Raw genomic sequence first — 12007 nt, forward strand, 5'->3', positions numbered from 1 at the left:
TTTCAAGTTCATAACTTCATGAAAAATGCATTTTTATGCATATGTTAGGTTTGTAAATTGTGGTGGATGATTTGTTGATGATTTTGAAAAGAAAATTATATGCTTTGAAAGCTTGGAAACCTCCAATTTTCAAAGAAAACTATGGCGAAATTTTATTAAAATTTAAACACTTAGAAAAATATGTTTTTAACAAGTTCTTACAAGTAATCTTGTTTAATGGTTTTAAATATAAAAATTCCCATAATTTTTTGGTATAAAAATACAAGTAATGGAGGTTGGTTTTCAAAAATAAAAATGATTATAAATATATATTTAGGAAAATATATATTTAGAGATCACATAAACTATGTGCTATGTTTATATTATTTGTATTAGTTATATTAAAAATTGGGGACTTGAAATAATATACCCACTCAAATACCAAAAATTGTAATTAAAGAATTGCAAGAATTACAAGAATATAAATATATGTCTTGGACACAAATAATGGACTTTTGGACAAATGGACTTATTGGACAAGTTATATAAATATTCCGGAATTAAGATTGCATTATAACAAAGCTTGGTAAACGGTATTTTCCAAACCAAACAAATGACAAAATATGTATTTTTACAAGTATTATGAAAATATACCATATTTTGTCAAACATTGAAATATATTAATTTTTAAAGTGTATGAGAATATTTATTTTTCACAAACAACTTAAAAATATATTGTTTTGGTGGAAACTAAAAATATATATTTTTATAGACTTGATCTTAAAAATAAATTATTTTTAAGACATATGTGAACATTCATATTTACCAAGTAAAAAATATAGATATTTTCTATAAACATATCTTAAAATATATATATTTTAAGAATGCAAGAATTATGGTTATAATTGTGTAAGAAAAATGTTCCGGAAAAACTAAACATATATTAAGTATGAAATAATTAATAAATAAAAGAATATGCGTATTCCTATACGTACAAATACATGCCAACGTATACTACCAACACTTGGTAAAAATACCCTTATACAGGTGTTGTACATAACTATGAGAATACAAGGTAAAATATTCAACATACTCATAATACAAGTATACCTATACTTGGGAATACTTACAAGTGTATAATACTCAACAAACGGTATTTTTGGTTATGAAAACTACAAACACACATATATGGAAACAATCTATCAAAATGAGTTAAAAATATATTATTTTTAACGAAACCCTTAAATGATATACATGCAATGCATGCAAATAATATAAGTTAAAATATAATATTTTAACTAATATATTGAACTCCGAATTTTATATAATTATGAGAAATTATATAAAGACATCATACGCCGAAAGTGCAACTCAAAACAAAAACAACTCCAAAACAAGTCTTAACATATATTTAAGACTAAGAACCGATACAAGACCGAAGTGTCTAACAAAACCTAGCATGTTTGTAGGTTGCAAAACGAACCAAGGAAATCAAACTTGAGTACGCACTTTACACGGATGCAAAACTGTGAGTTCATGTCCCCCTTTTCTTTTAACGTTCTCGGTTTTCAACTTTCGTGGGGAAATACATGTTAACAAGGGTATGATTAAGCTATGGAATGAACTCTTAGATCATGTGAGCATAGGCTGTAACTAAGGTGCCATTAATCCTTTTAAGGACCACGGAACAAAGGTTAGATCTAATGGGTACGGCCGAGCCCCACTCACGGTCCTTGTGTGGCCATTTAGAGTGCTATTGTGTCCCAGTCGAGGTTAATCGACACTAAAAATCGTCTACTCGGGTTGAGTGCCTCCTATGTCGTCACATATATTAATGTCCATGCAAAATATTAATGATCAACATGTTCATAGACGCTTTACATACCTACTTACAATACTGAACTTTCAAATGTTTTTTAGATTCATTTGATGCGCATACACATAAAACACATGAACTCGCTCAACGTTTGTTGATGTTTTCAACTTACATGTATTTTAGGGAAATAGATGGATCTTGTTGCCATCGTTACTTTCTAGCTTTTGAGTTTCAAGTCTCGATGTCATCCACTTTTGGAGGGTTTGGTTCATATATCTCATCCTTGATGAGATATAGGAAGCAAAGCCTTATGAATCTAATCTTTTGTTAACAAGTCCTTTTTATGGAACTTTAAAACTTGTGTTGGTTTGTACCTTAAACTAAATACTTGTGATGGTTTGAAACTTGAACAACTTATGGTTTGTAATATTATGAAACTTATGAATGGATGGACATCGCTTGTTTTAGTCATGTAGTTGTTTATTATGATCGAATGCAATGAAAACTGATCAAGTCACACCACACGCTTCCGCAAAAAGACAAGGTGTGACATATATGGGACGAAGTGCCGACGGTGCATAAACATGCATTTGAGGCGTTGGATAGAACGATGCATGACATTTTCAATATCGGGAATTCATGCAAATCTGATGTCCTATTTGGAGGTAAGGTTTTCATTTTTGGTGGTGACTTTCGACAAATATTACCTGTTGTTCCAAATGGTGGATGGCTAGAGATCGTGAATGCCTCATTATGTTCGTCGTATTTGTGGAGAAAATGTAAGTTGCTGAGGTTAATTAGAAACATGAGGTTAACCATTGGAAGATCTACATTGGAAATTCAAGAGATTAATAATTTTGCGAAATGGCTTTTGGATGTGGGTGAGGGAAACGTTCGTGGTTCGAATGATGGAGAAGCAACAATCGAAATATCACCGGATCTTCTAATTGACAGCTCATCTGACCCAATTTCTAGCCTAATTGATTGTGTTTATCCGTCAATCTTGGACAACTACAATGATCGTAATTACTTTAGAGATAAGGCTATACTTGCGCCTAAGAATGAGGTTGTCCACGAGATTAATGACAGATTGTTTTCGCTATTCCCAGGTGATGAAAAAGAGTATCTTAGTTCTGACAGTCTTTGCCTTACTGAAGATGCAAATCCTACACAACAAAGAATATACTCACCAGATGTGCTCAATGGTCTTAAAGTATCTGACTTACCAAATCATAGGTTAGTGCTTAAAGTTGGTTTTCCAGTAATGCTATTACGAAATATTAACCAACGAAATGGTTTCTGTAACGGTACAAGGTTAAAGGTTACAAAACTTTAAAGCCGTGTAATTGAAGCAGAGATAATTTCAGGTGGAAATATTGGTACTCGCACATTCATACCTAGAATTAATTTAATTCCTTCGGATAGAAAGATTCCTTTCGCGTTTCGAAGGAGGCAGTTTCCAATAGCTGTATGTTTTGCCATGACGATCAACAAAAGCCAGGGCTAGTCGCTATCAAAAGTTGGTTTGTACTTGAGGCAACCAGTTTTCACACATGGTCAATTGTACGTAGCTTTATCAAGGATTAAAACATGAGATAAAAATTTAACTACTAATACTTGACAACAATGGCAAACCTACAAATAAAACAATTAATGTTGTATATAAAGAGATCTTCAATGAGGTGTGAAATTTTTATGGTATTCATGCATTTCAATTTTTTGATGTACTCTCCATCATTTACGTTAATATTTGAATTATATGTAATTTTTTTGAAAAATGTGAATTATTCGCGAATGTCCGGAGGTCTAGCATACGTTGTCTTAACCGGGTCCGCGCTAGAGAACCCCCTCGCACAATAGATCCCCAATTTAAACCCCTCAATGAGAAACCCCTATCACCAAGACTCGAACTTGAGACCTTGAGAGGAAAACTCACCCGAACCCACCATAAGTGGAAATTAAATACCGTGACCACCACTAGAGCACTAGTGATGGTTTTGAATTATATATAATTAAATTATTTCATCAACACTGTTAAAGTATATTTTTTTTATAGCAACCGTGTATTAGACCATGTGTAGTGGTGAACTAACATAATGCCCCCACCATGGGGCATTATCCGACACGTGCCATCCTAGTCAGCGTTGGGACATTATAGCAAAAGTGGCGTAGTGGGGCATTATCCAATAATGCCCCTTCCAATCAATAAACAATTATTTTTTTTATAGAGAAAAGAAAAAAAAAATGGCACTACACTTGGAAGTCTCCCATTGGCCCATGAATTTGACCCATGCACATGCATTTGACCCATCCATATTAAAACGCCCAGCTTGCCTCCAATTTAGCGTGATTTTTAAAACGCCCGGCTTCAAATTTTTTAAATTATAACGCCCAAAACGCCTGGTGTAGTGGGAGGAGGGGCATTTTGAGACGCTTTTTTCAATTTTTTTTAAAAATCACGTCCCACTACACATGGTTACATGGTAACATCTTAATTAAAAGCGTGTGTAAACCCTTTAACCAATGTATGTATTGCGTTTTAGAAACAAAGAAGTAAATAACAGCCGCGTGAGTGCAACGCGCCTATACCATTTAACCAATGGTCGTTAAACTTTACTACCCTGTCCTTCTAAACCCTAATGATTTAAATACACATTCTTCTTCTTCTCCTCCTCCTTCTTTATATGTGCCACCCTTCTTCATCCTCTGTAAACCCTAGAGCAATCTCCAAGTTCTTCAACGATTACTGATTCAATCCAATGGATCTTCCAAATCTCGCTATTGTTCTGCAAGCAGCGCTCAGTCCCAATCCTGCTGAACGCAAAGCCGCTGAAGATAGCCTCAATCAGGTATACAATTCATCGATTATGTATCACACACTTGATTTGCGATTGTTATTGTTTTCTGTACCTGATTTATTGTTCTTCTGTATACGATTTTGGATTGAATTTTAGGATATGATTTATGGAACGTGTTTTGGATGAATAATTGCAAAATTTGCGGTGTTAGTGTGTGGTTTTGTGATTTTTGTATTGTGTTTGTAGTTTTAGGTTTGTAAAGCTGCTGAAGATAGCCACAATCAGCTATATTGCTTTTGAATTTGGATGTTATTGATCGGATATGTTTGACAGCGAGTCGATTCACAGTTGTTGTTTTGTATCTGGTTCTCGATTTGATTTATGGAACGTCTTTTGGATGAATAATTGCGAAATTTGTGATGTTAGGTCGTGTTTTTGTTGGACGGTTGATTGTATAATTTGTGTTTTATGATATCTGTATGGTGTTTGTAGTTTTTGTTGTCTTGTATTCATTGTTCACTTTGTTGTAACAACCATGTGTCTTTCAGTATCAGTATACTCCTCAGCATCTGGTGAGGCTGCTGCAGATCACTGTAGATGGAAATTGTGATATTGCTGTTCGGCAGGCTGCCAGTATTCATTTTAAGAACTTCATTGCAAAAAATTGGTCACCTCTTGATCCAGGTGCATAATCTTTTGAAGAATAATTTAATATTTGTAGCTCAGTGACCAATTTAGATACATAATTTTACTCTGCAATGTTGTGTGCTATTGTAGATGAACAATCCAAGATTTTGCCAAGTGATAAAGACTTGGTGAGGCAGAACATTCTTCTTTTTGTAGCACAAGTTCCTCCATTGTTGAGGTAAAAATGATTCCTTGAGCGTTTGCAAATGTTGTGTTATTCCTCTGTTTGTAATGAATGGGGTTGTTAATTATTACAGGGCACAGTTGGGTGAGTGCCTCAAGACGATAATACATGCTGATTATCCGGAACAATGGCCAGGTCTTTTGCATTGGGTGACACATAATTTGCAAGACCAGCAACAAGTATATGGAGCACTTTTTGTGCTTAGAATACTTGCTAGAAAATATGAGTAAGTGCTATGCTCTATGAATTGCCAATATATGAGCTACAGTGCCACATCCACATTAGAAATTAAGTATCATGTGTTAAACTATATCGTTGGCATATTTTTGTTGTGTGATTCTCTCTATGTGTATATGCAACACCAAAATTCATTTTTAAGTTTCAAACCCAATCACATCATACTTATTTTGCACATGTTCAGATGTTCTAACTTCTAATACTTACTTGCCGTCCCGTTATACATATATCTGGGATTGGGACATCTTAAATTCCACTTTAGTTGTTTTCTATTTCACGTTCACTTTTGCTGTATTGCATGATAATAATTCTTTTATGGTTTATTTCATTTGTCATTAATAAAATAACTAAATTTTAATAGTTTTTTCATAAATGTTAATATTAAATTTACTGTGTTTTGATCAATAATGCACTTAACTTTGTATTTACAGGTTTAAGTCAGATGAGGAAAGGATTCCAGTTTACCTTGTTGTTGAACAGACATTTCCTCATTTGCTAAATATATTCGGCAATCTCGTTCAGATAGGAAATCCTTCAATTGAAGTAGCAGATTTAGTTAAACTTATCTGCAAAATATTCTGGTCTTCTATTTATGTAAGTTACTTCATTGATAGTGTTCACCATCTAGTAATTTTAGCATAGAGATTCTTATATTCGACAGCCAGCAAAATATGTTTTTGTTGGTTATGAATGCATATTTTAATTTGATAATTATAATTGGTATTAATGTCATTCAGTTGGAGATTCCGAAGAAATTGTTTGACCCAAATGTGTTCAATGCTTGGATGGTCCTATTCTTAAATATGTTGGAAAGACCCGTTCCTTTAGAGGGTCAACCGGCCGATCCAGAGCTACGCAAGTCATGGGGATGGTGGAAGGTTAAAAAGTGGACAGTTCACATATTAAATCGCCTATATACTCGGTGAGTCAATGGTCATATGTTTTTTTTTTTTTTTTTTTAAAGTTTTTGGCTTTGAAACTTTCTTAAATCACACTTGTATTTCTCTTGTTTCAGGTTTGGTGACCTTAAATTGCAAAACCCCGAGAATAAAGCCTTTGCTCAACACTTTCAGAAAAATTACGCAGGGAAAATTTTGGAGTGCCACCTCAACTTGTTGAATGCGGTTCGTACTGGTGACTACTTACCTGACAGAGTCACCAACCTTATTTTGCAATACTTGAGCAACAGGTGTGTTTTATATAATATATTTTGTTTCATAATTCAGTAGTTCTTTATATGGTATTTTGTTTTTCCTTTCAGCTAGGGATGGGATCGGTATAGTACCCGTACCGAATCGGAACAATATTTGGTACTGAATACCGCACCTAAAATTATGGTACGGGTATGGGTATGGGTATTGGTGCCGGTATTGCGGTATAGTACCCGATTTGGTACCATTTCATTTTTTATATCTTTCAAGAAGTCACACGGTACATACCCGTACCTCGGTTCCGAATCTGAACAAAACTGGGTGCCAAATATTATGGTACGGGTACTGGTATGGGTATCGGTACTAGTATTTTGGTATGGTACCTGATTTGGTACCATTTTGTTTTTAATATCTTTTAAGCAGTCATACAGAGTACCAATAAAGTACGGATACCAATAAGGTAAAATCCGTACGAGGAGTAATACAATATGGGTGCCAAATAGGTAAAATCGATACGAGTACCATAATACGAAACTAAAACATAATATCAAATTCATTCGTAGTTAAATTCGGTACCAATGCCATTTTTCCCTCTATCCGTACACCGAAAGTACTGAATAGAATACCAAAATCAATAAAATTGAGTACCGATACATGTACCGGTACCGGTATGGGTACGTACAGGTACGATACATGTACTGGTTATTCAGGAAAAAAACCCTCATCCCTGCTTTCAGCGTGAGTTGTTTTTTATTTGTTTATAAATTTCGATGCTGCAGCATTTCCAAGACTACAATGTACAATCAGCTCCAACCAAGACTTGATGTTGTTCTTTTTGAGATAATATTTCCGCTTATGTGCTTCAACGATAATGATCAAACCCTTTGGGAGGAAGATCCACATGAGTATGTGAGGAAGGGTTACGGTGAGTCTTACCACATATGAGTGCTCCACACTTGTATTATAAGACCTATTAGTCAAAGTCAAACTTTTACACTTTTCTGCAGATATTATTGAAGACCTATACAGTCCTAGGACTGCTGCAATGGATTTTGTAAGTGAGTTGGTAAGAAAACGTGGGAAAGAAAACCTTCAAAAGTTCATATTATTCATTGTAGAGATTTTTAAAAGGTATCCCAATCTTCTATAAGATATAAATGTATTGCATATTCAAAATCTTTCTTCTTTTAACATTTTCTTATCATTTCTTTCGATTAGATATGAAGCAGCGCCAGTTGAGTTGAAACCTTATAGACAAAAAGACGGTGCGCTTCTCGCCATTGGAGCTCTGTGTGATAAATTGAAACAAACTGAACCATACAAATCTGAGCTTGAGCCCATGCTAGTGCAACATGTTTTCCCAGAGTTTGTCAGTCCTGTTGGCCATCTCAGAGCAAAGGTACGTGTGTCTCAGTTTATTTCCTTCGTAATATTCGGTGGAAAGTTTATTCTAAAGAAACTTCTTGGAATGGTAGGCTGCATGGGTTGCCGGACAATACGCTCATGTTAATTTCTCTGACCCAAATAATTTCCGTAAAGCACTACAATGTGTAGTTGCTGGGATGCGTGACCCCGAGCTTCCAGTTCGTGTTGATTCTGTTTTTGCATTGCGTTCTTTTGTTGAATCTTGTAAAGGTAACGTCTAAATGCACATTTTGTAATAGTTTGTTTATATTTCTTTCGAATTTCGAGAACATAATGAAACTATTTGGTATTTCTATATTTACAGATCTAGGTGAAATCAGACCAATCCTTCCGCAGCTACTTGATGGTATTAGAACAAGTTTTCTTGATTTATGTTTTCATATCACGAAATTGGTTTTAACTTGTTATTCATTCATTCATACATGGTTTGTTTTCAGATTTTTTCAAGCTAATGGATGAAGTTGAAAACGAAGATTTGGTGTTTACTCTCGAGACAATTGTTGACAAATTCGGAGAGGAAATGGCACCTTATGCTCTGGGCTTGTGCCAGAGTCTGGTAATTTTTTTGTTATTATTTATCAATCAAAATGTTTTTTTCTTTCCATTTTGTAAGTTTGTGTTTGGATTTGATATTATTAGGCTGCTGCATTTTGGAAATGTATCAATACTTGTGAAGGTGATGAAGAAGCAGATGATCCTGGTGCGTTAGCAGCTGCTGGTTGTTTACGTGCCATTAGTACAATTCTTGAATCCGTAAGCAGGCTGCCTCACATTTTTGCTCACATTGAGCCAACTTTACTACCAATAATGCGTCGCATGCTTACGACTGATGGGCAAGGTAACATTGTTTTCTGAGATTTTGTTATGAGATTGCACCTGCGTCGTCGTTTTCTCATACTCGTTTACAAATTATGTTGCAGATGTCTTTGAAGAAGTGTTGGAAATTGTATCATACATGACCTTTTTTTCACCAACAATATCCATGGATATGTGGAGTCTCTGGCCATTGCTTATCGAAGCTCTTGCTGATTGGGCTATTGACTTTTTCCCCAGTATGTGTTTTTCTTGTTCCTACTCGGTCCATTTCGTGCACTATAAGAAGCTTTATTAATTTTTTTTTGTGTACTGTAATGTTACAGATATCCTTGTCCCATTGGACAACTATATATCAAGGAGCACCGTGCATTATCTTACATGCAAGGAGCCAGACTACCAACAAAGTTTATGGAATATGCTTTCCAATGTATGTTATTTATTTTAAACATTTTACTCTTACGTTTTTTATTGATAAAGTTCTATTTATCTTTTTCCATTTACAAACTTTCTTTATTATTTTGTCATCACCCCTTCCTTAATTAGTAATTAGCCGTTTTCTCTATTGTTCCAGATAATGAGTGATAAGAACTTGGAGGACAATGACATTGAACCTGCACCCAAGCTTATCGAAGTGGTGTTCCAGAACTGCAAGGGCCAGGTGGACCATTGGGTTGAGCCATATATTAGACTCACAGTTGAGCGTTTGCGTGTAGCAGAGAGACCATACTTGAAATGTCTTCTGGTGCAAGTTGTGAGTAACTAAATTTACTAGAACTTTGTGTTTGTTAGAGTCCTACTACAAATGAACTTTTTTTTATATTTACTACTGTGAGAACCTAAGAACAGAAAACTAACGGCCAATGGACTTTTTTATTTGTATTCAAGTATTTAACAAAGACATTGTTTGAGTTCCCATTTATTAGAAAACGGTATTTCAAACATTTTAGTATTTTGTTTCTTTCTGATTTTAGATTTGTATCTATTGCAGATTGCTGATGCTCTTTACTATAATGCATCTTTGACACTCAACGTATTGCAAAAGCTTGGTGTCGCTACAGAAGTCTTTAATCTATGGTTCCAAATGTTGCAACAAACTAAGAGGAGTGGTGGACGTGCTAACTTTAAGCGGTAATTAACTATGTTCCAGGGATCAATAAATGGGTTCAGTCACCTTATGTTGACCTTGTCAAACTGTTGGATATAATTCTCAGTTATAAACTATATATTTGAATATGATGATTGAGAAGGTTTATTTTTTGGGTGCAGGGAACATGATAAAAAAGTGTGCTGTTTGGGTTTGACATCTCTGCTTACGCTTTCTGCGGATCAGCTGCCCGGTGAGGCCTTGGAGCGGGTGTTCAAGGCAACACTCGAGCTTCTTGTTGCATATAAGGATCAAGTAGCAGGTGCTATTTTTTGTTTTGTAATCAAATTAATATTTTGTTAACGAGAGTGAGTTTTCTTGCTTGTATACATCTGTATATCTGACATTATTCTTATGTTTTTTTCTTGTTCAGAAGCTGCAAAGGAAGGATCGGAAGATGATGATGGTATGAATGATGATTTGGAAACCGATGATGATGAAGATGATGGGTCTGATAAGGATATGGGAGTTGATGCAGAGGATGGCGATGAAGCTGATAGCTTAAGACTTCAAAGATTAGCCGCACAGGTTTATATATTTTCTGATATTTATTACCTTATTAACAGTAACAAGTCAATCCTGTTGTAATCATGAATCTGATATATCTGCAGGCAAAGTCATTCCGTCCAGCTGATGATGATGACGATGACGATGATGATGACTTCAGCGATGACGAGGATTTGCAATCTCCTATTGATGAAGTTGATCCATTTGTTTTCTTTATGGATACTGCAAAAGGTAATGTTTTCTTGTATCTTTTAATTAATTGCTGTTTTATCTTTTTTATTTGTTTTTCTTTATAACTGGCGGTTTGGTTGTATGTATAGCATTGCAAGCTTCAGATCAAATACGGTTCCAGAATCTATCGCAAACACTTGACTTCCATTATCAGGCGCTTGCAAGTGGTATCTCTCAGCATGCTGATCAACGACGAGTCGAAATTGAAAAAGAGAAGTTGGAGAAGGCATCTGCATCCGCACCTGCTTCTTGAGATTTTGCTTTTTGTGCCCCGGATTTTTTGGTTGTCAACATTCAAGAACCGTTGGAGATTTTGGGTTGGCACTCAGTGGTGGTCAGTGGCGGTCAATAGCGACTACCACAAAAAGTTTCCCATTTGTTTTTTTGAAGAGTTCAACAGAAGTCGCCTGAAAGTGTGGGTTCTGGATTTCGATTGTATGATGAGTCGTGTCGTTTGGCAAGTCTACCGGAGATGATGCCTTTTTTTTTTCTTTTTTTTTTACCTCTTCTTTGTAGGTGTAGTCTATACGGGTCAAAACGTCCCATTCAGGTTAAAAAAAACTACCCTTGAGGCTGGGGTATGTCCTGCATAGAGTCTGGATTCGCGTGTTTGTTTTTTAATTTTTTTGGTGGATATTCTTATTGTTATTTAAGGTCGGGTGGTGGAGCGCTGTTGGGGGATATTCTTTTTTCGTGTCGGGTGACTTGAAAACGATTATTTGTTACTTGAGTACATGTTATGTCTTTAATAATGTATGGTGGCATAGATAAATTTGGATTTGGAGATGAACTTGTTTTAATTCAATACCAAATGTTTAACTTTTCGGTTTTAGTCTTAAAGAAAGTTTTTTGAGTTTAAATACGGACAATGATAATTAGACGGGTGTGTTGGACCACAATGATAGTTCTGTGAGGTTATCTGCAATTGTTACAATATCCAATTTTTTTGGAGACACCTGTACATATTTAGACTAAACCCTCTTAAATCTTTAACCGATAGTAAGGTGAATTATATTGTAGCTCTCTGCATTC

General features: G+C 35.1%; 2 protein-coding genes across 2 annotated transcripts; both read left to right on the forward strand.

Moving 5' to 3' along the window:
• The first annotated feature begins 2405 nt into the window (after nt 1-2405).
• LOC110931242 lies at nt 2406-3131 on the forward strand. Its single transcript, XM_022174644.1, has one exon. It carries the CDS (start codon nt 2406-2408, stop codon nt 3129-3131), a length of 726 nt encoding a protein of 241 aa, XP_022030336.1.
• A 1292-nt stretch (nt 3132-4423) lies between these two features.
• LOC110928674 (importin beta-like SAD2) lies at nt 4424-11797 on the forward strand. The gene is made up of 22 exons (XM_022171710.2): nt 4424-4644; nt 5142-5277; nt 5371-5458; nt 5538-5690; nt 6133-6295; nt 6439-6623; nt 6717-6890; nt 7632-7777; nt 7860-7983; nt 8071-8251; nt 8328-8487; nt 8582-8623; nt 8715-8833; nt 8917-9115; nt 9198-9329; nt 9417-9520; nt 9665-9844; nt 10082-10221; nt 10360-10499; nt 10611-10765; nt 10849-10975; nt 11065-11797. Exons 1-22 carry the CDS (start codon nt 4555-4557, stop codon nt 11226-11228), a joined length of 3102 nt encoding a protein of 1033 aa, XP_022027402.1. The 5' UTR covers nt 4424-4554; the 3' UTR covers nt 11229-11797.
• The last annotated feature ends 210 nt before the right edge of the window (nt 11798-12007 follow it).

Source organism: Helianthus annuus, chromosome 12, assembly GCF_002127325.2.
Source record: "Helianthus annuus cultivar XRQ/B chromosome 12, HanXRQr2.0-SUNRISE, whole genome shotgun sequence".
Classification (NCBI taxonomy): Eukaryota; Viridiplantae; Streptophyta; class Magnoliopsida; order Asterales; family Asteraceae; genus Helianthus; species Helianthus annuus.